The 20,191-nt window shown below is 46.4% G+C and overlaps 1 protein-coding gene across 10 annotated transcripts in view; it reads right to left on the bottom strand.

Moving 5' to 3' along the window:
- RGS6 (regulator of G protein signaling 6) overlaps nt 1-20,191 on the bottom strand; it is a gene marked incomplete at both ends in the record, with an annotated part of 483,564 nt that overhangs the window by 62,366 nt on the left and 401,007 nt on the right. For 8 of the 10 annotated variants that reach the window (XM_080908046.1, XM_080908049.1, XM_080908050.1 and 5 more), the window contains 3 exons: nt 16,606-16,667; nt 17,652-17,750; nt 19,459-19,533. In XM_080908046.1, the coding sequence (XP_080764172.1) occupies nt 16,606-16,667; nt 17,652-17,750; nt 19,459-19,533 (236 nt within the window). The remainder of the gene's footprint in view (nt 1-16,605; nt 16,668-17,651; nt 17,751-19,458; nt 19,534-20,191) is intronic. The other 2 variants (XM_080908048.1, XM_080908051.1) reach the window with 2 other exon arrangements.

Raw genomic sequence — 20,191 nt, 5'->3', positions numbered from 1 at the left:
GGTCTAACAGCCACCATGACTTCTTTTGGACACCGCAGCCTTCGGCTTACAAACTCTATGGATGGTTTGGGATAATTATGAAAATATCACAGCTGACCACCCTGGATCTTAAAGGCACAGTCAGGGATGCTTGAAACAGTCCGTGGCCAGACTTTTTGTTATCAGAACAGTGTGTGAACTCTAGATGACCCTAGAACCGTTTCTGCTTTGGCCAAAGGATGAACACTTCCCCTGGTGGAAGGACTAATTACTGGGATGGGTGCTAAGAGGGAAAGTCTCTTGGCCCAAAGTCTAAGCCTTCATGATTATGAACAGTACTAAGAAGCAAGATTCTGATTGGCCCAAACAAATGGCTGTGATTGGTCCACACCAGGGCTTTACAAATGGACTGCACAGGCTTACTTAGTAAGTGGGCTGGGAGATACTCTTCTGCGCCACATTCTCTGCTGTTGCAGCATTTGGCCAGATTCAAAGGATTTTCCACAGTGATGTTTTCTTGCATACTTTCAGTAGTGTCGAGCAGAACTGAGCACAGCAGGAAAGAAACAGCAGTGATGGGGATGGGATGGCAGCGGCGGCTGCAGAGCCGAAAGGGGCGTAGTGGCCTTGGCGTGATTGCTCTATGGCTGACACGCCCAGCAGTGGTGGTCCCCATTGCCTAGCAGCCCTACCCATCTGGTCATCCCACCTTCCAGGCTGAAGGTTCATGTCTGAATGAACTGAACAGTGGCAGACACTGGCTTCCTGGGTGGCAATCCTTCATACTCTGGCTCCTAAAAGATGTCCCAGAGGAGGCGGACATCCCGAGTCATCTCAGCAGCATGCTGGCATCCGAGATCCAAGATCCGAGAGCATCCAGGAAGAAGGGAGGCAGTTCCCTAAGAGAGCCGAGAGGCGACTAAAGGATAAAACAGCCTGTAGGCCCTCTTCAAAAGAGTTCCAGAGAACTGTCCAATTTTTAGGACCATGGGTCTCAGTCCTCAGGTTAAATGCTGTGACATTAGATGCGGTCAAGAGCCAAGGGTCCCAATGCTTAAACTTCATCTAGGGCTTAGAATAATCACATGGCTAAGGCTCCATACCCAAGAACCTAAGGAGGACCCTGACTCTGGAGCATGCCTCATTACTGCTTCCTGACGCCAAACCCTGAGGGAAACAGAAGTTGCCAAAGGCCAGCATTTGAAGGGTGTCTTTGAAAGTTAATATTATCAACTTGATAGGCTCTAGAAGACACAGAAGACAGGTCTCTGGGTGTCCCGTTGCGGTGTAATTCGGGTTAGGTTTAGCCTCTAGACTGTCTGCAAGGGTTTATCTTAGTTAGAGTAATTGAAGTGGGCAGTACCATTCCCTAGGCTGGGGTCCTGGACTGCATGAAGTGGGCAGCACTGTTCTCTAGGCTGGGGTTCTGGACTGCATAAATGGAGAAAGCTAGCTGAGCAGCAGCAGCCATGCCTACTTCCTGGTTGTGAGTGCAATGCGATCTGCTGCCTCAAGCGCCTGCCATCAGAACTGCCCAGGCATGACGGGCTGTACTCTCAAACTCTGAGCCAAAATAAGCTTCTCCTTGCTTTGGTTGCTTTTATCGGGCTATTTTATCACAACAATAGGAAAAGTAATACCCTGGACCACCTATAACTTCTGTCCAAGTAGAACAAGAAAACCTTCTGGTATGTGATTAGTGAAAAGTTCATATTAATTTTTATTCATTTAGTGACATGTTTGGAGATGTGTGAAAAAAAGAATAGTTTATTATATATGTTAGATATAAATTAGTTTATATTAGTTTTATTTATTTAGTAACTTTGGGAGGACTAAAGAAAAAATAGTGTATAATATATAATTATATATAATTTAAATAAAGTCTACTATATTTTATTTAATCATCTTCTTGATACTAGACACAGAGTTTTAATATACTTTTAGTATGGTATAGTTTATTGCTTTTATATAGTTTTTTTTTCTTTTACTTCTTTTTTTATCCTGCAGTAGTGTGGACCTTAAGTGTCTACTAAAATTTCCTGTGTTGAAGCCTCGTCCCCAGTCCAACAGGGTTCAGAAGCAGAGCCCTGAGAGGTGGACAAATCACAAAAGCTCTGACCTCATGAATGGATTGTCTTTCTACAGATTCCTAATCTAATAGGCCACATGGGGAGTGGGAACTTAGGAGGTACAGCTTCACTTGAGGAAGTAGGTCATGGAGGTCATGACCCCAAAGGGTGTATTTTGTTTTGGCTCTTTTCTCCTTGCTCCCTATCTTAGCTTTTGAGCTACTATGAGGTACACAGTTTTGCTCCGCCACACTGTTCTGCCTTGCCACAGGCTAAAAAACAACACAGCTAATGGATGCAAACTTCTGAAGTTGTGAATTAAACCTTTTCTCTTTCAAGCTGGTTTCCTCCAGTATTTTGTCATAGCAACAGAGTGCTGACTTATACACGTCTCCAGCATTTGTTTGGAAATCGTATCCGTAAGTAGAATAATTTGGCCCAAAGATATACACATTTTTATAATTACTTATTCACAATAGAAATTTTCTTTTCCCTAAGCAGAGCTGGCTGTGAGCCAGCAGTTTCCTCTACCACAGCAAAGTCACAGCCACACACTCTGCCACTAAACGGCAAAGGGTAAACAGGGTGAACTAATGCTAAGAATGTAAAGGTATTAGGCAGAGATACCATTGCTACATGAAATATAGTCCATAAGCAGCAACACAGGTGTCCCCTGCAAGCTTCCATGAATGTAGATTCTTAGCTCCTGGGCTTTACTGAGTCAATCTTCACATTAATAAGGTTCCTACGCGACTCGGATGCACATGAAAGTTATTAAAAATCTGACCAGTTTTCTGACGAGCAGACTACGCAGTGTTTTCTTCACTAAGTCATAATGAAGGAGGGGCCGGGGAGATGGCTCAGTGGGGAAAGGGCTTGCTGTGTGAACACGAGGACCTGCGTTTAGATTCCCTAGATCCCAGGGAAAAAGATGGGCGTAATGGCTCATGCCTGTAATCCCGGTAGTGAGACGGAGACGGGATGAGGCCTGGAGTCGACTGGCCAGCCAGCCTTGAAAGTTGGCCAGCTCTAGGTCCAGTGAGAAATCCTGTCTCAAAAGATAGGGTGGAGAATGACATTGACTTTTGGCCTTCACATGCCCACATACACAACCCAGAATCACCTGGGAAGAGAATCTCAATGAAAGGACGCTGGATCAGAGTGGCCCGTGGGTGTGTCTGGGGGTAGGGTGAGGGAGGACTGTCTTGATAATAGTGATTGAGGCAGGAAGCTCCACCTACTGTGTGGTAGCATCATTCCCTGGGTTCTGGTCCTGAATGGCTTTACAGTGAGTGGAGTAATACGCATGCGCACATTCATTCTCTATGCTCTTGACTACGGACACAACCAGCTGCCTTAAGTTTCTAGCTTGAATTGCCACACTGATGGAAATGATGGACTAACGCCTGGAATCGTAAGCTGAGCAAACCATTTCTCTCTTAAAGTTACTGTTGTCAAGGTGTTTGATCACAGTGGCAAGAGGGAAACTAGGATGCCGGTGCATGAACCTGCATGCCCACGCACGCATGCGCAAGCGCACATACACGCCATAATGAAAGAAGCTGCTAATGTTGGTTTTAAAGGTGGCTGTCGATTTCCTGACACCTCAGAGCCTCCTTGTCCTCCTAAGTACAGACCATCCACTAGCAGGGCAGAAGAAGCAGTGGCTCACATTGGAAGGCTTTTTTTCCCACTTCTTGGTTGGGTCATTTATTTGATTTTTATCAGGTTCACACTATTGTACACAGTGGCCTTGTTGAATACTCAAGACTGCTGTGATGAAAACAAATTTTTCTTTGAAAAATAAACAGGAAAATATTTCAAAAGACTCTTGGAACATCTGCAGATGCAGACATGTGATTGAAGCCACCACGCACAGTGGAGGCTCATCGTCACCTGTCCTGTGAGCCCCCTTTGACGTACGCACCCTGCCAGGTAGGAATTCATCTGGAAGGACTTTATAGAGCAGAGTTCAGGGAAAGTGCGCCCAGGAAGGACCCCGGTGGGACAGGACCAGGAGGCATGACAGCCTACAACAGTAGCCACTCCATTGTCACGGGACTAATTCTATTCACCCTGAAAGAAGTGACATTGGTGTTACAAGTTGCCACAGACTTGGTGGCTTTGAATAGTGTGAGTGTGCACTTTGCTCAGGAGGCCAGAAGCCTGCAATCCAGGGCTCAGCAGGACTGTGTTTCTTCCCAAGAGCTCAGAGGGGATTCTTGCTGATTGAAGCTTCTAGTGGTTCCAGGCAGCCCAGGCCTCGCTTGCATTACTCCAGACTGTCTCATCTCTAGTGGCCTTCTCCTGTGTCTGAAATTTGACCTCTTGTCTCATTTTATCCTATCCATTCTCTTTGTTTTTTACTTTCCCTTTCTCCCCTCCCCTCCCCTCCCCTGCTGCCCCTTCCTCTCCCCTCCCCTCTCTTTCATCCCTCCCCCCCTCTTTGTTTTCTAATATGGATAGTTATCATTGGGCTTAAGGTTCTTATGGAAATCCATCTCAAGATCTTAAAAAATATGTATATATATTTAATATTTATATTTAATATATATTATTTGAAAATTTCACACATGTGTATAATGTATTTTGCTCAAACACACTCCTTTTCCCACTCCCATCCAATTCCTTCCACCTCCCCATCACATCTTACACTACCAAGTTCATGTACTCTTTCATCGTAACCGACAGAGTCCCCTTGGTGATGTCAGTATGTGCATGTGTGCAGGGCCATTCACCGGAGCATGAACAACCCACCAGGACCACTTAGTGACATCTCCTTCCCCCACGTGAGGCCACACTTGCAGGTCCCACAGGACAAGACCTTGCCATATCTGTTTGGGGAGGGGTGGAACTATTCAACCCCCTAGCAAGAAAAATGTAAACAGTAAGGGGATTATAGAGGACAATCCTGGGTCACCTGACTGCTCAGACAAGTTGTCACCAACAAGCCTAAATTCTGCTCAAGAGGTGAGGATGGCAGGCCCTGCCAAGGTATTCCTGAGTGTGGATGAGGAGGCACTGAGAGCCTCTCTGCTTATGAAACACTTGGGTATCCATAGTGGTATCAGATTCCAGATGAAGAAAACAGTACATGGGCCTTCCTTCCTTCCTCCTTCCTCCTTCCTTCCTTCCTCCTTCCTTCCTTCCTTCCTTTCTTCCTTCCTTCCTTCCTTCCTTCCTTCCTTCCTCCTTCCTTCCTTCTTTCCTTCCTTCCTTCCTTCCTTCCTTCCTCCTTCCTTCCTTCTTTCCTTCCTTCCTTCCTCCTTCCTTCTTTCCTTCCTTCCTTCCTCCTTCCTTCCTTCCTTCCTTCCTTCCTCCTTCCTTCCTTCCTTCCTTCCTTCCTTCCTTCCTCCTTCCTTCCTTCCTTCCTTCCTTCCTTCCTCCTTCCTTCCTTCCTTCCTCCTTCCTTCCTTCCTTCCTTCCTTTCTTCCTTTCTTCTTTCCTTCCTTCTGCCAAGGCCTCTCTGTCCTTCCAGGATATCTTCCCTTGTCAATACAAGGGTGTCTTTCTCAGTTGGCTTCTTACCTCAAAGAAAAGATATCTATTTAACAGCTCAAGGCAAAAAAGTGAAACCTCCTTATCTAGTTAAATTACAAGTTGGGTTTTTGTTTGTTTGTTTTGTTTTTTTAACAGACTTTCCTGAAAGAGACTGTGGGACTGGAACAAGCCACTTTTTTGTTCTTTCCTCTACCCTTCTCAGGTTTCTGAGAGTTGAGCTGGGCTTTCCAACCTAAAAAAAAGCATCCAACTCCATGGGTCAGGGCCCAGAGCTAAGTCTCTGGGTGGAGCCCTGAACAAGAATAGGGGCAGCACCAGAGCAGGAGAAAGTCCTGGGAAAGGCTGGATGAGGATTCAGGGAGCTCTTGGGCATTCACGGCAATGAGGCTGCCTGTCTGACAGCACACAGGCAGTGGAAGCTGCTGTGTAGAACCAGCCTTTGGCAGCAGGTCAGGCAGTAACTAAGAGCTGTGAGGACTCAGCCATCAGGACACACAGCTTTTTAACCTCATCTTTTCAGAGATACTTGAGAGCAAACTGGGAAGGGATGTCTTTTCGGAGAAGAGGGTAGAAGAGGGCTAGTGAGACTGAATGGTGATTTGGGCCCAAGACAATGGGGACGAGGGCACAAGGCAGGGCTCTGTAACAGGCAGTAGGTATGAATGGAACTGTTCCTGTGGCCAGTACCACATCATGTCCCCTGAGGTAGGGTGCAGACAAGCGTCATGACAGACTTCAGAGGAACACACAGGGGAAGTGAAGCTTCTCACTGAAATAGTAATCTGACTGTGAATAAAGACAATGCCTAACATTAATGCCATGGTGACGGCAATGGCTGGAATTGGTCATGAGAAAATGAATTCTGACAATGGGAACATATTTATATTTATGTAAGTGAAGTTGCCAGAGGCTTCATAAGGGGTCAGGAAATCATATGGTCAAGTGTTACGTTTCATGGAATTAGTTGAATTGTCAGGAGCAGCCATGTATGTCCACCAAAGAAAAAGATGCTTAGAGGTGCAGGGATGTTAAAGATGATGAGGATGAATAGTCTAATGTATAGAGTCTTAGAGAAAAGGAGACATTGGCATGCGTTTGTTCCTAATAACACTGTAATAAATTACCCCAAACTCAGTAGAATAAAATAACATTAATGAATTAGCCTAGTTTTGAGGACCAGAGTCTGGAGTGGATATCACTGGGTTAGAACTGGTGTCTGATGGGTATTATTTCTTTGGGGTGGGGAAAGTTCTAGGGAGTAATGTATCTTCTTACCCCATCCAGCTTCTAGAGACTTTCCTTGGGTTATGATCCTTTCCATCTCCAAAGCCAGCAATAGCCAACAGAACCATTTTACATTCTGTCTCACTGCCACTGACATTTCTAGCTCTCCTGCCTACCTTTTAAGGACCATCGTGATAACAGCTGGCCCACCCACAAGATGAGGATAATGCACATATTTTAAAGTGTACTTATCGGCAGCCTTAACTCCGCCTGCAACCTCACTTCCCCTTTCCACAGAGCATAAGCTAACTTCGGGCGTTAGGATGTGCTCATCTTGGAAAGACCACATTTCTGCCTACCACAGGTGTCACGTTAGAGGAATTGGAGAAGCCAGGAGACACAGTCACCTCCAGGAAGATGTGTAGATAAAGGTTCACACCTTGGGAGTGGAGGCCACATGCTACACTTCATTGCCATCGCCACAGTCCATGCCAACAAAACTAGTATTCAAGAATCTCTGCTACTTCCTCTGTCTTGCCCGTCACTCCGTGAAAAAGACAGGAGCCAGCAACAGCATTATACACCTCCTTCCTCTCCCCCCTTTTCATTGGCATTGATTCTGTGCTGACTAATTTATGTCAACTCTACACAAGCTGGAGTCATTTGGAAAGAGGGAAACTCAATTGAAAAAAAATTCCTCCATAAGACTGGGCTGTAGACAAGCTTGTAGGGTATTTTCTTAATTAGTAATTGATGGGGGAGGGCCCAGCCCACTGTGGGTGAGGGATGAACAAGCCATATATTTTAACAGGCCAGTGAACAGCACCCCCTTTGGCCTCTGCATCAGCTCCTGCCTCCAGCCTGCAGAGAAACTAATAAGAGAAACTCTTGGCCCCTTACCCCCGACTCCAATGAGTGACCTGTCTTCTTATTTCCAAATGGCAAATTCTCACATCATTAGACGAGGTTAACCTATTGAGTTCTGGCAGACATGCTGCCTTCTATTGCTAGAGGCTTTCATGGGAGGAGACGTGGAGCTGATTTGTCTGTATATCTGCCTCATCTTTCTGAACAGGTGCTGCCAGGGTGGACCCTCTGTGACCAGCATGTCCTTTAATGTGGCATCTACCTGCTAAAGTCACCAAGCCCTGCTGCATTGTAACAGGACAAACCAGCACAGAGCTGGCAGCAAAGAATATCTTCTTGCCTTTTTTTGTTTATTTTGTCTTTTTTTTTTTCAGAGCTGAGGATCGAACCCAGGGCCTCGAGCTTGCTAGGCAAGCTTTCTACCACTGAGCTAAATCCCCAACCCCATTTATTTTTGTTATTTTGTCCTCCCCCCCCCCTTTTTTTGTTTGTTAAGACAGCAGCCCATGAATCACTTGGCTGGTCTTGAACTTGCTATGTGGCTGAGGATGACCATGAACCTCGGAGCTTCCTACCTCTGTCTCCTGGGTGCCATGGTTACAGGTATGTAACCTGGGCTATGAGATGATACCTGGTTTATGGGATGCTGGGGGTTGAACCCAGAGCTTCACTCTACTGACTGAGCTTCATCATGGCTACCCCTGCAAAGTCAGTTTCTAATTACACTCACCTTTCAAGAGAAGTTATTGACTAAGGTTGTAATTAGGAGCCACCTTGATATATTTGGAGAGGAAGGGCATAATGAAAGGGACTTCAGAAAATGCCTAGTCTACCCACTTGAAAAAGCTTGGGGGCAAGTTTTAGATTCCACCCCCTTTTCCTTAACAGAAAGACTCAATTTCCTCCAGAGTGATGGGATATGGCAGAAAAAAGTTTAGTATATAGGCCAGAGAAAGAACATGCACTGTCTACCACGGTGACGCAACACATAAGAGGGAGTCCCTAGCCCAGCACACGTGCGATTTTGGCAGAGACGTTGAAAAGGCACGGACATTCGTAACTGCTACAGAAAAAGGTACTGCTAGGTATAGCCAGCATCTGTGAGCAGGATTACAGCAGAAAAAGCCGAGTGGAATCTGAAATACTGTGCCCAGGGGTCTTTTGTCCCCACTTCAGGAAGACACTAAAATGTGGCAAGGCATTCATAAAGTCAGGGCCTCTGAGAACAATGGGGACCCCAAAGTGCAAGCGAGTGTGGAGGGGTCATGCTTGCTCCCTTTTGGATGTGTGCAGTTTCAGACAGTGATGCTGAGAAGGAAAATGGGACAGGAAGGACCTGAAGAGAGAGGAAACGGGATGCAGAGCCCCTCTACAGGCAGGAGGAAGGAGGTGGAAGAAGGTGGGGGGGGATGGAATGCCCTTACCACAGGTTACCCAGTATTGGGATGGAATGCCCTTACCACAGGTTACCCAGTATTCAGCAGGAAAACCTGGGCGGAGTGAAGTTGGATTTAGCCTCTCTGAAAGGAGAGTGTGTCTCTGGCAGCTTCACCTGACTCCTTTTATTCCACAGGCTACAGATTCCAGATTTGGGTCTGGCTGGGATGGATGACCTCGGCCATTGACGACTTCTTGCCATTCCCTCTCTACTGATTAAGCTGGGCTGGGAGTGAAAGAATCCCCCAGTTCCTCAAACCACAAGAAAGCAGAGTTATATTGGCCTTCTTCATCCCCTCCCCTGAATTTATTGCCAGACATTAAGTTCACAGACTTCTATCACCCTAGCAGATTTTTAATAGAGCCTTGGGGTACCCGGTTCCTTGCTGTCTTATCACATTTTATTAATTACATTTCATGATCACTGAGGGTCAGGAGGCAGAGGAGGAACTAGCATCCAATTTTAGGGAGCGGCAGCAATCTCAGAGATGGGCAAGCAAGATGATGTTTAAAAAAAAAAAAATCAATCCAGCAGTCAGCTGTGACACACTAAGGACCCGCAGTAGTGGAGTGAGAGTGAGAAAGAACAGCGGCAGGTATAAAAATGAGGCCATTGGATCTTTCTGTGTGCAGTGCTGTGTTGGGACCTGAGGCGGTACCTCAGGTGCTGTGGTGCCACCCAGCATGGCTAAGCTTGGGAAGAAGTCTCTGGGCAGAGTGGAGGGAGATGAGAGATGCCAGGCAACTGGAAGCGGAGATGTGTGGAGTTCTGTGTAAAGCTGAGGAAAGTTGCTGTTAGCGATGGGAGGCTTGGGTGGGTGGATTAAAACAGGTGGGCCCGGGACTCTTTCGAAGAGGAGGAAGACCCCATTTCTTCAGCAACTTCATCCATCTGGAGAAGTCACCACCCAGTTTATTATGGTTTGTTTCAGCAAAGCTATGTCTGAAAGGTTTGGTCAGCATTCTGTGTTGGGCAGTAGGATCTTTGAGAGGTAGATCCTAGGAGAAGGATGAAGGTCACCGGGATTGTGCCCTTGAAGGAGATATTAGGACCTAACCTCTCCTCTCCCCTCCTCTCCCCTCCCCTCCTCTTCTTTCCCCTCTCCTTTTTTCCCCTCTCCTTCTCTTCCCTCCCTTCCCTTCCCCTTTCCTCTCCTCTCCTCTCCTTTCCTCCCCTCCTTTTTCCTCTCCTCTTTTTTTCTCTCCTTCCCTCCCCTCTCTTCCCCTCCCTTCCCTTTCCCTTTCTCCCCTCTTCTCCTGTTCCCCTCCCCGCCCCTCCCTTCCCTTCCCCTGTCCTCTCCTCTCCTCCCCTCCCATGCCCTCTCTCTCTTCTCCCTCACAACTCACTGCCACCAGCTCTGTTCCATTGTGGCAGTTTACCTTGCCACAGGCCCAAAGTGATGGGGGTGAATGAGCATGGGTCAAAACTTCTGATCTATGAGTTCAAATACAATCTCCACCTTCAAAGCTGATTCTTTTTGGTATTTGGCCACAGTGACAGGGAAGTGACTAACACAAAGGTCTCTTCAGAGTCTCTAGGTGAAACACACTCCATGCCTCAAAGTTTATTGTCATTAAGAAAAACATGGCTTGTGGGAAAGAACTCTTACACATGGCCTTTTGGACAGTGGTTCTTAATCTCCTAATGCTGCAAATCTTTCATAGAATTCCTCATGTTGTGGTAACCCTGGACCATAAAGTTATTTCACTGATACTTCATAACTGTAATTTTGCTCCTGCTATGAGCCATATGTAAATATCTGACCTGTAGGATACCTGATATGTGTCCCCTTGTGGGGGTCGGGACCTACAGGTTGAGAACCACTGCTTGAGGGTCAGGGCTATTGTGGTTTCACAGTCTGCTGTGGTGGATTGATTTTAAAAACAGGCTGTAATACTCCAGCCTTTTAATCTACTCAGGGCATGTGACCTGGCATTTGCGTGTGCCTGCTTTGTTCTTGTACTCTGGTTGTTTCTGATATCAAACTAGCCTGCTTGAGGATGGGAGCACATGTAAAAGAGAACACAGCTGTCTTTGTCAAGGCCACCCACGTGATCAGAAGCCACACACACAAGACCGACAGCCAGGATCAGCAGAGCTTCCTACCCAGTCTGTGACATGCAACTTAGCCCATGAAACCAGTTGGCAAACACACACCTGAGAAAGGGCAAATGCCATAGAGTAATGAATGCCCTCTTCTATATACTGTTGTTCCACCAATACCAGTTACCCATGACAAACCACCGTCTGGACATATTAAATGGAAAATTCCAGGAACAAATAATTCATACACTTTAAAGTCACACGATGGCCCGAGCAGTGTGATAAAATCACCCAAGATGTGAATTATGACCAGTGTTTCCATGCTGTATATACTACCTCCCCGTTAGTCACTTAATTTCCACATGTGTTATCAGATTCACTGTTGTGGAATTGTGGTGCTGGTCTTCAACTAACCCTTGTTTTACTGCATGCTGCCTCAAGTTGCACTGAGTGGTAATTCAGGTAACCCTGAGGTACCAAAGAAAACCTGCAAAGCACGTCCTTTACCCGTGTCTGTACTCAAGAGTTCCAAAAGAGGCTGCATTTACATTGCTGTTTTACATTGCCATGATCATCCTATTTTATTATTAATTATCATTAATGTCCAGGTTTGTAGGCATAGGAGAAATGCTGTATGTAGCATTTGGTAGCATTTGGCTATCCCTGGGGGAGAATGGATCTGCTGTGGACAGAGGAAGGAAGCTATTGTAGTGTTCAGCCTCTAAATAAGGAGGTTCTTGGTAAGTCACAGCTGATTGATAAACCTTGTCTGTTTCAGCTTGGGAAAAAATGATGCATGTTTAGAGAGAAGATATTACCTTGGTGTACACTCTTGATCCCAGCACTCGGGAGGCAGAGGCTGGTGGAGATCTGAGTTCGAAGCCTGGACTAGAGAGTGAGGTCCAGGACAGGCAGGGATACACAGAGAAACTCTGTCTCAACCAAGACAAACAAACAAGAAAAAAAAAAAAAAGAAAAGAAAAGAAAAGAAAAGGAAGAAAGGAAGGAAGAGAACCAGCATGTAAAAAATTGAACCAGAGCCTCAAAGGACTGGCACTCTATAGCCACTTTGTGTAGGAAGCTGCGAGGTCTCAGGTCAGGAACTTAATTTAAAGGAGTTTAAAAGCAAACCATAAGAACACTGGCTCAGATCATGACAAACACAGAGGCGGATACCCACAGCCAACCGCTGAACTGAGAACAGGGTCCCCAGTGGAGGAGTTAGAGAAAGGATTGAAGGAGCTGAAGGTGTTTGCAATCCCATAAGAACAACAATACCAACCAATAAGAGCTCCCGGGGACTAAACCACTATCCAATGAGTATACATGGACAGACCCATGGCTCCAACTGCATATGTAGCAGAGGATGGCCTTGTTGGACATGAATGGGAAGAAAGGCCCTTGGTCCTGCCAAGACTGGATGTCCCAGTGTAGGAGAATGTCAGGGCAGGGAGGAGGGAGTGGGTGGGTGGGAAGGGAGCACCCTCATAGAAGCAGGAGGAGAGGTTGAGATAGGCGATTCATGGAGAAAAAACTGGGAAAGGGGATAACATTTGAACTGTAAATAAAGTATATCCAGTAAAAATGGAAAAAAAAAATAATAATAATAAAAGAACACCTGAATCCTGGCTCAAGTTATCCAGAAAAATGAACTGGAAGGCAGTGTTCTTTCTTTAGGAAGGCAAGTTTGTGAGCCACATTTAAGGAAGACTTTCATTTAAAATAGTTAAGACAAAAAAAAAAAATCAAAGTAGTGGGTGGTATTTATCTGGAAAGTTAATTTGTATGTATAATGATCGCTATTTCCGAGTCAAGAATAAGGTTGCATATTTAGGTATCATAAGAAGCAGCCCAGGAAGCACACAGGTGCCAAGGTGTCAGCATTTCAACACTGTTAGGGACAATGCACAGAATATTTGAAACTGTAATGAACTGGGGAGATCTAAAGAGCCAGTCCCTCCATACACAATACCTCCCTCCAGGAAGAAGAGAGGCTGGTACGTATGCAAGTAGAAAAAGGGGACCTCGCAGACTAAGCTTCAGTCTGGCCTTGGGCAGTCTTCGGGCTGTCGGAACAGGAGTCAGAGAGAGGCGGGAGAGAGACTGGCTGGGAAGACTTGCATTAACACAGAACTGTAATCTTCAAGGCCAGTCTCCCTCCTCCTTGGAGCACTGAACACTCAGTTCCTTCTATATCATATACCTGGGTTTTGCTCCCATCAGAAGGACCGTTAATCACCACTTTGGAAAATTACTAGTCCTTCCTGCTCACTGTGGAGGGGCCTGAGTGCTAAGAACTGCAGCCAGGCCTGGAGCAAGTGCTCACTCATTAACCCAGTGCACCAACCTGCGACACTATCTCCTTAAAAGAAGAAAAACAGAGAAAGAGAGACGGAGCAACTTGCATTATTGAGAACAGGAAAAATGGCAGAGGCAGGATTCAAACCTCCCTAGTAGGTCTCTAGACACACCAGCTGACTGCTCTGTCTCTTTACTGTTGGCTGCAGGTTTAAATCCTGCCCATTTCTTGCTTTTTCTTTTTCAGAACTGGCCACCAGTATCACTAGCAACAGATTCTCACCTCTTGGGTTCTTAGGCAACTAAGTGGAAAAAAAAAGGCAGGGACCTTTCCTCAGGGGGACACAATTCTAATTAACACTTATCACCTGGAGCAGGCCCAGGGAAACCAGATCCCAGGCATGGGACGGTGTGGCTCACCCAGGAGAGCTCAGTTTTCGCCTCTGGCCAGCTGCCAGTGCCACCTCCCTGGTCCCTCCTGGCAAAGCAGAGCATCTGACAGGCTAGGCCTGGGCGGCTTTATCTCCAGCAAACACCCGGCTGTTCTCCACCCTGCTCTCTGGGAGTTTGCTTGCAGCTCTAATGAAAACCTTCACATAGAATTGAAGAGTTGTCAGTTACTGCTGCTGGGGATAAAATCCATCCTCTGCTGGGGATGGACTCCTGGAAGTCTCTAGCTGGGGACTTGTGGTTGGAATAACCCCTTGTGTGAACACCTCTCAAGTGTAATTAGATGTGCCAGCTGGGGCTCCTCCCAGACAGCCCATAAACAAACAAACAAGGGGACCTGCCAGACTCCCTGCCTTTGCTCTGGGCCCTCCTGGGACGGATCACCTACCTCATTCTGACTGGTCTCTCACAATGACTGGTTTAGGCTTCTCTAGTTACCCCAAAGATAAGACAAAGCTAAAACCTGGGGCCCCTCTGAAGTGAGTTCTCAGGCCTGCAAATAGTACTACCAGAGCCCTAGACAACAGAATAGTCCACTTGAAACTCTTAAGTACAGCTTGTTTGAGTCTTTCCTGAAATCACTGGGTCCATGCCAAAGACTGGGGCTTGGGAATTCCCATTGCTTAGCCCTCCATCCTGGCCTCAGAACATCACCTGGACATGGGGCCCTGGTAAAAGATGCTCTGGGTACACTGTCTCCTGTGAGCCCTTCCAGGCCATATACGACCTGCATATATGCATACGGATGCTACATCATGCCAGGTCAGCCATTTCTGTGCCTTGCCTCATAAGCAGAGGCTTGGCGTTCTCACAGTCACGGCACAGGGAAGATGAGGCAACTTTAGCAGCTTTGCTCTTGGCCACTCTTTAGGGGTGGGAGGCAAAGTTATCCTCAGACTGGAATGAAAAGGCACTCTCTGAGCCTGGTGTGCTGCCTAGGAGTCCAACACTTTTGACTGGAGGATGAGAAGTGGTCTGTAGCCCGCAGCTGGCAATACCTGGGACTTGAAAATCATTTCTTTCTGCGACGGGAGCTTCAGCCACTGGCACTGTGAGAGGCATTTGCATTATAGAACGCAGGGACACTGCAGTTCTCAATGGGAGCAATTTGCTGCTGTCCCTTTCCGTGGTGGTAATGCCCGGAGAGACATTGCTGGTTGTCACCGTGGTGAGATGACACTACTGTCCTCTAGTGGATAGAGGTTAGGAATGCTGTATGACATTCTTATGCATAGGATGGGACCTTAGAAATGCAACACAAGCCATCGTCTGGCTCAGGATGTCATAACTAACTTTAAAAGTACAAACGGGAATAGAGAAATGCCTTGGCTGATAAGAACACACTGCTTTGTGTACAGAACCCTAGCTAGGTTTTTTTGTACCCACACTGGGCAGCTAACCGTCTGTAATTGCAGCTACAGGGAATCCAATGTTTTCTTCTAGCTTCTGGTCACAGCTGCACTCTTGTGCATACATTCACACATACACATATGTTCATGATTTAAAAAAAAATGACACCTTTATGACTGGACCTAGAGGAAATCCAGTTCCTCAGGAAGCTGAGCCAGGAGGATCCCAAGTTTCAAGGCTTGCTGGAATTACAGAGGGAGTGCAAAGACATCGCAGGTAACTTAGTGACATTCCCTTCTCAAAATAAAAAGGAAACAGAGGCCTTGGCAACATAGGCTAGTAGTTGTACACCTATGGTTTGTGAGGTTCAATCCCCAGTACCAGGACAATAACAACAAATATACAAGAGGGGGTGCGCATAGATACACATACAGGACAGACATACAAAAGGCCATAAGCCCAAACTACAGCCCTCCTTGGTGTCCTGAGCAGTAGTTAGCAGAGCACTGGTCCAGGCTCTGGATTTGTGGTTGGAGTTTTCTAAGTTCCCATTTGTTCAGAGAGAAGAGGTGGTTGACCCCAGGGGTTGGCAGAGAAAGCCTTCCAGGTGGGGGTCACACAGCTAGTACCCTGCGTGCACTAAACTTAAAGGACTGGTTTTTCCTCATGCACAGTAAACAGCCTGACTCACACGCCGGACTCCTTCAGAAATTGGACACTACTTTACAGCATATAGACGAATAAGTATTACGTTCTGGCTGCCTGATTGGATTTATTTCATACAGAATCCCCAGGTGGTCTCCTTCCTGAAACGTTAAAAAAGCAGATCATTTAACCGATAAAACTGATTCTCCCACAAGGTAACAGAGTGGAAGCAGCTAGCGGTGCAGGAAATAGCCCAGGAGCTGCCGGGGACACCAGGCGGCAGGGGCTAGATGTTTGCTTTGCAGCTGATGCAGTGTAGTTCATCAGCTGTTGATATGAGGAGGAGGGACGCCTCTCAGGGATCTAGTCCCCTCCTGTTTATGTGGCCAGCCTCAGAGGGCACATACAACCCCCCCTAAAGTGGATCTGGGTGTTTTATAGCTGAAAAGGGAGTGAATCAACCCAAGGACGGAGGGCAAAGGTGCCTGATGGAGTTTGTCAAAGGTGTTCTTCCCCGACTGACAGGGTCCTATGGCAGAAGCTTATGGAAGAGAGTATGTCTTGCACAGGGGAGGCCTGTTAGCTACACTCACACAGGGCCCGGGGATTATACACATCGGATTGAAGGCGTGAGTATGGGCTGCCTCCTGGAGCCGAATACACTTGTTAACCAGAACCCCGTAACATTTCTCCTTTATAAACATATGCACATGGTAACAATAGCAGGAGGGGGCGGCATACCTTTCAGCCACTTTGGACATTTTCAAACAATGTCTGTCAATCTGTGCGTTCAAAAACGTTATCTGGGGGGAAGAGAGAACATGGGTGCTTAGGCCAAAGTAGAGCTTGAGTCTCTTTCATCCCGTGAACCCCAAATCCTGCAACCACACCAAGGTCTCAACAGCTCCTTGGACAACACTCTTACCTTGTAGCTGAGACTCCAGCAACGCGTTTTCCCTTTCAGGAATCCCTGCCCCACTTCAGGTTCTCAAACAGTCTAGCATCCTAATTTTACCTGTTCTAAGTGTCATTTAATTTTTACTCCCCGCCCCAAATTATTCAATCAAAAGATAGCATGTAGTAAAAAACCTAGGCAACAGAATAGACAATATGTATACTACAAGAATATATTTTGGACTAAACCCCAGCAATGGTTCCTCTGCTTCGCTTCCACATACATACCATGCCCATGTATTGACTGTGTTTAACTAGACTCATCCAATAGCTATTTTGCATCTGTCTGTTTCTTTCTTCCCACCTAGCTATAAGCTTGTCAGTAAAAGGCATCTGAAGCTACTACTTTGCCCTGCCTATCATAAGCCAGCATCATGAAGAGCAGACTTCAGAAGGGAGTGATGTCCTTAGCCACCCTCTGCTAATCTGACTTTCTCATCGAGACATGCAATAATATGAGATTTGTGAGCAGCAAACAGTGCTGCCATGACTTCTGTGTGGGGCTCTTTTTATTCTAATGCCATCCCTTTGAATCTTAGTGATATGGAGGTGGTGGTCCTGGACTGGTGCATCCTGGGAGTTCATTATGATACTAACTCCTCCAGGACAGGATGTTTACCTCTCCTTGCCTAACTCTCACAGTATGCAGTGGGAAAAACCCTGGCCTCATCCTCCAGCTACCACTGGGATAGCTCAGTCACATCCCTTTCAGTAACTGCCAGAGATCCAGTATGGGGAGTTTCTCACACGTATTAAGTGACCCACGTGGCACACACAGGTCGAAGTCACCCAGCAGCTGGACTCCGCTGCGAGTGTTGTGCTCATTCGCTTACCTGTTTTCGGATGTCATCTTTTGTAGTTTTCCTGACTGGCTGGCTTGGTATGTGCACTGGACTCTGTGACTGGGACTCGTCTGTCACACCATACACTGACTAGAAGGGGAAACGAGAAAATGAATTGCGCGCCGTCAGTGTTGTGGATGCCTCAGGAGCCAGCCCTTCATCTCATTCTTTCAGCTGTCTATGGCATCCAGCCAAATGACTTGACTCTGTTTGAATTTCTCCCACGGTAGACTTCTTGAGGGACCACAACCTCTAATGGCTACAACATCGAGGAAATCCTTCACTGCCTTGAACTAAAATGGTTTCCATGTGTAGCGCTGTTTCTCTAAATACAATCCAGAGGCCTGCTAACTTGGAAGAATCAGTTGGGGGTCTTTGGTCAAGAGGTGCAAGGCTGAGACCCGCCTCAGACTGACTGCATCAGAATTCTCATTAGTGGGTTTGGGAGTCTGTACTTTAAACAAACACCCCAGGTCACTAGGGGTCAACACCGAGCTGAATAATAGCCGAAAGTTATGTTCAAAAGTTTCCTACGGGTCTCCCGCTGGCCAGCAGATGACATGCCCATCTGGTACAGGGCTGAGATGGCAGGGTCTCTGGCTCGCGCCATGGCTGCTTTTCAAGTAGTTTGTGGTGTTTTGAAGACGGAAAAAGCACAGCCCGGAAGGACATGTCATGCATAGCTAAAATCTACACAGTTATAAAGGCTCAAATGACACACAAGTAGCTGCATAAAACTCTGGGATCTTAGAATTAGGGCCATTAAAGGCTAACTAAGTACAGTCAGGGCTAGGTTTGAAATACTGTATTGTTATTCACCGATGATCACATAACATAAGTAACCTCAAGAAGAGTATACCCGGGGTTTTAATCTCTGTCTGTTAAAGCACAGGACCACTGAAAATGTTACATAACATTCCCTTTGGACTATATAGAACCTTTTGGGCTATGAAACAAGTAAGTTTGTCCTCGGACTTGGGCACTTCCTCCTAAGATAGCTTGAGAGGCATCTGCAAGCATTCCAAGATGGCAACACTTCTGATCTGAAGTTCTCTGAATCCATGTTGCTCATCACGTGAGTTGGCAACCGTTGAGGGTGTACCGCTAACCTTTCGGAACTAGTGTTACGGAGCACGGCCCCATTCTTCTGTAGCATGGTCTTTGGAGAGGGTGAGTGTGTTGATGGAGGGGGTCTGAGCACAGTATCCATGGGGATGCTGTGGCCACTGCTCATTTTAGTCCAGTGAAATACAAGGGATCCTGGGGTCACTTGAAGCAGGGCAAGTGGGATTTGACAACTCAGCTCTATTTAAACAGTCCCATTGGCTTCTAAGTAGCACGCTGTTTGTACCTGCAGGCCCTTCTGTATTTTCTCCAATGGTTTCTTTCTTTTCACTGCAACATCCCCAGAGGCACCTTCTATTTATTCTTTATCTCAGAGGATCCTGATTACACAAAGCCCCTGGGATACCCCCACTGTGTCTCAGCTATACCTCAGGGGCTCCTGAACTTTCCCATTTTCCCTAATATGGCACAGTGGCCCCATGCCTGTAGTCTGGTTTCATTCTCTTTAAAACTATGGGATCCCCAAACCTGTAACTGAACCTCAGTAATCTGCACAATGCCTAGAACATCCCAGTCACCTGACCAGCATTTCTAGAATTTGTGAATAAGATTATTTTAAAAGACAAAGCGTAGCAGAACTACAAGCAGAGGGAAAAAAAATCACTGTGAACACCCACCAGAAACAGAGGGCTATTCCCCACCAGGAAGTTGTAATTCAATTCAACTAGCGAACCTTTTTAACCTTTTGTGGATTCTTCAAACGTCGGCATTTTCTGATATCCATTTCTGTTGTGTTCACACAGCCTGGCTGAGAAGGGGGAAATATAGTATAAATTACTGAGGGAAAATTATGCTTCCAATCAAATCCAAGTAGTACTGTCAGACTCAATCCTTCCCTTTGCAGACAATGTTTCATCTTGTCATCTTCCCATAATGCTCCTTTGTGGGATTCTCGCTGGGAATATAAAACCTGACCTTATAGTCAGGACACCCTGTGGGGGGCCCTAGTAGGCCTTCTCGGCAACAAGCTTATATTTCAAGTGACCACAGTGTTCTAGGTCCTTTGCTGTGTCCCATCTCTAAAAATATTCCTGAAAAAAAAATTCCTGTGTGTGGACAGGGAGGGGCTTTGTGACACTGTGGCTTTTAATTGGTTTTTAGGAAGGTTGCAATAGTTTTGTTCGTTTTCAATTCCACTTCCTGGGGGCAATCATAATTTGTTTTAATCATGTGAAATCAGAGACATTGTCAAGCTTCATTGTCTTCTGATTTGTGAATTCATCTACTTGCAAAATTTTCTTTGTAACGTGCAAATCAGTGTTCTCAGAGCATAATGACCCTTTATAGATGTGTGAGGAAGAACAATCATTTGGAGTCATCCCACGTAACCATGCCCAGATGAGGCTGAACTGGGTAAAGCTCTGCCTTCCCAGTCTATGCTGGACAGCAGCCTCTACAGGGCTTAA

This window comes from Micromys minutus, assembly GCF_963924665.1.
Source record: "Micromys minutus genome assembly, chromosome: 1".
Taxonomy (NCBI): domain Eukaryota; kingdom Metazoa; phylum Chordata; class Mammalia; order Rodentia; family Muridae; genus Micromys; species Micromys minutus.
This window is presented reverse-complemented; position numbering and strand designations above follow the sequence as displayed.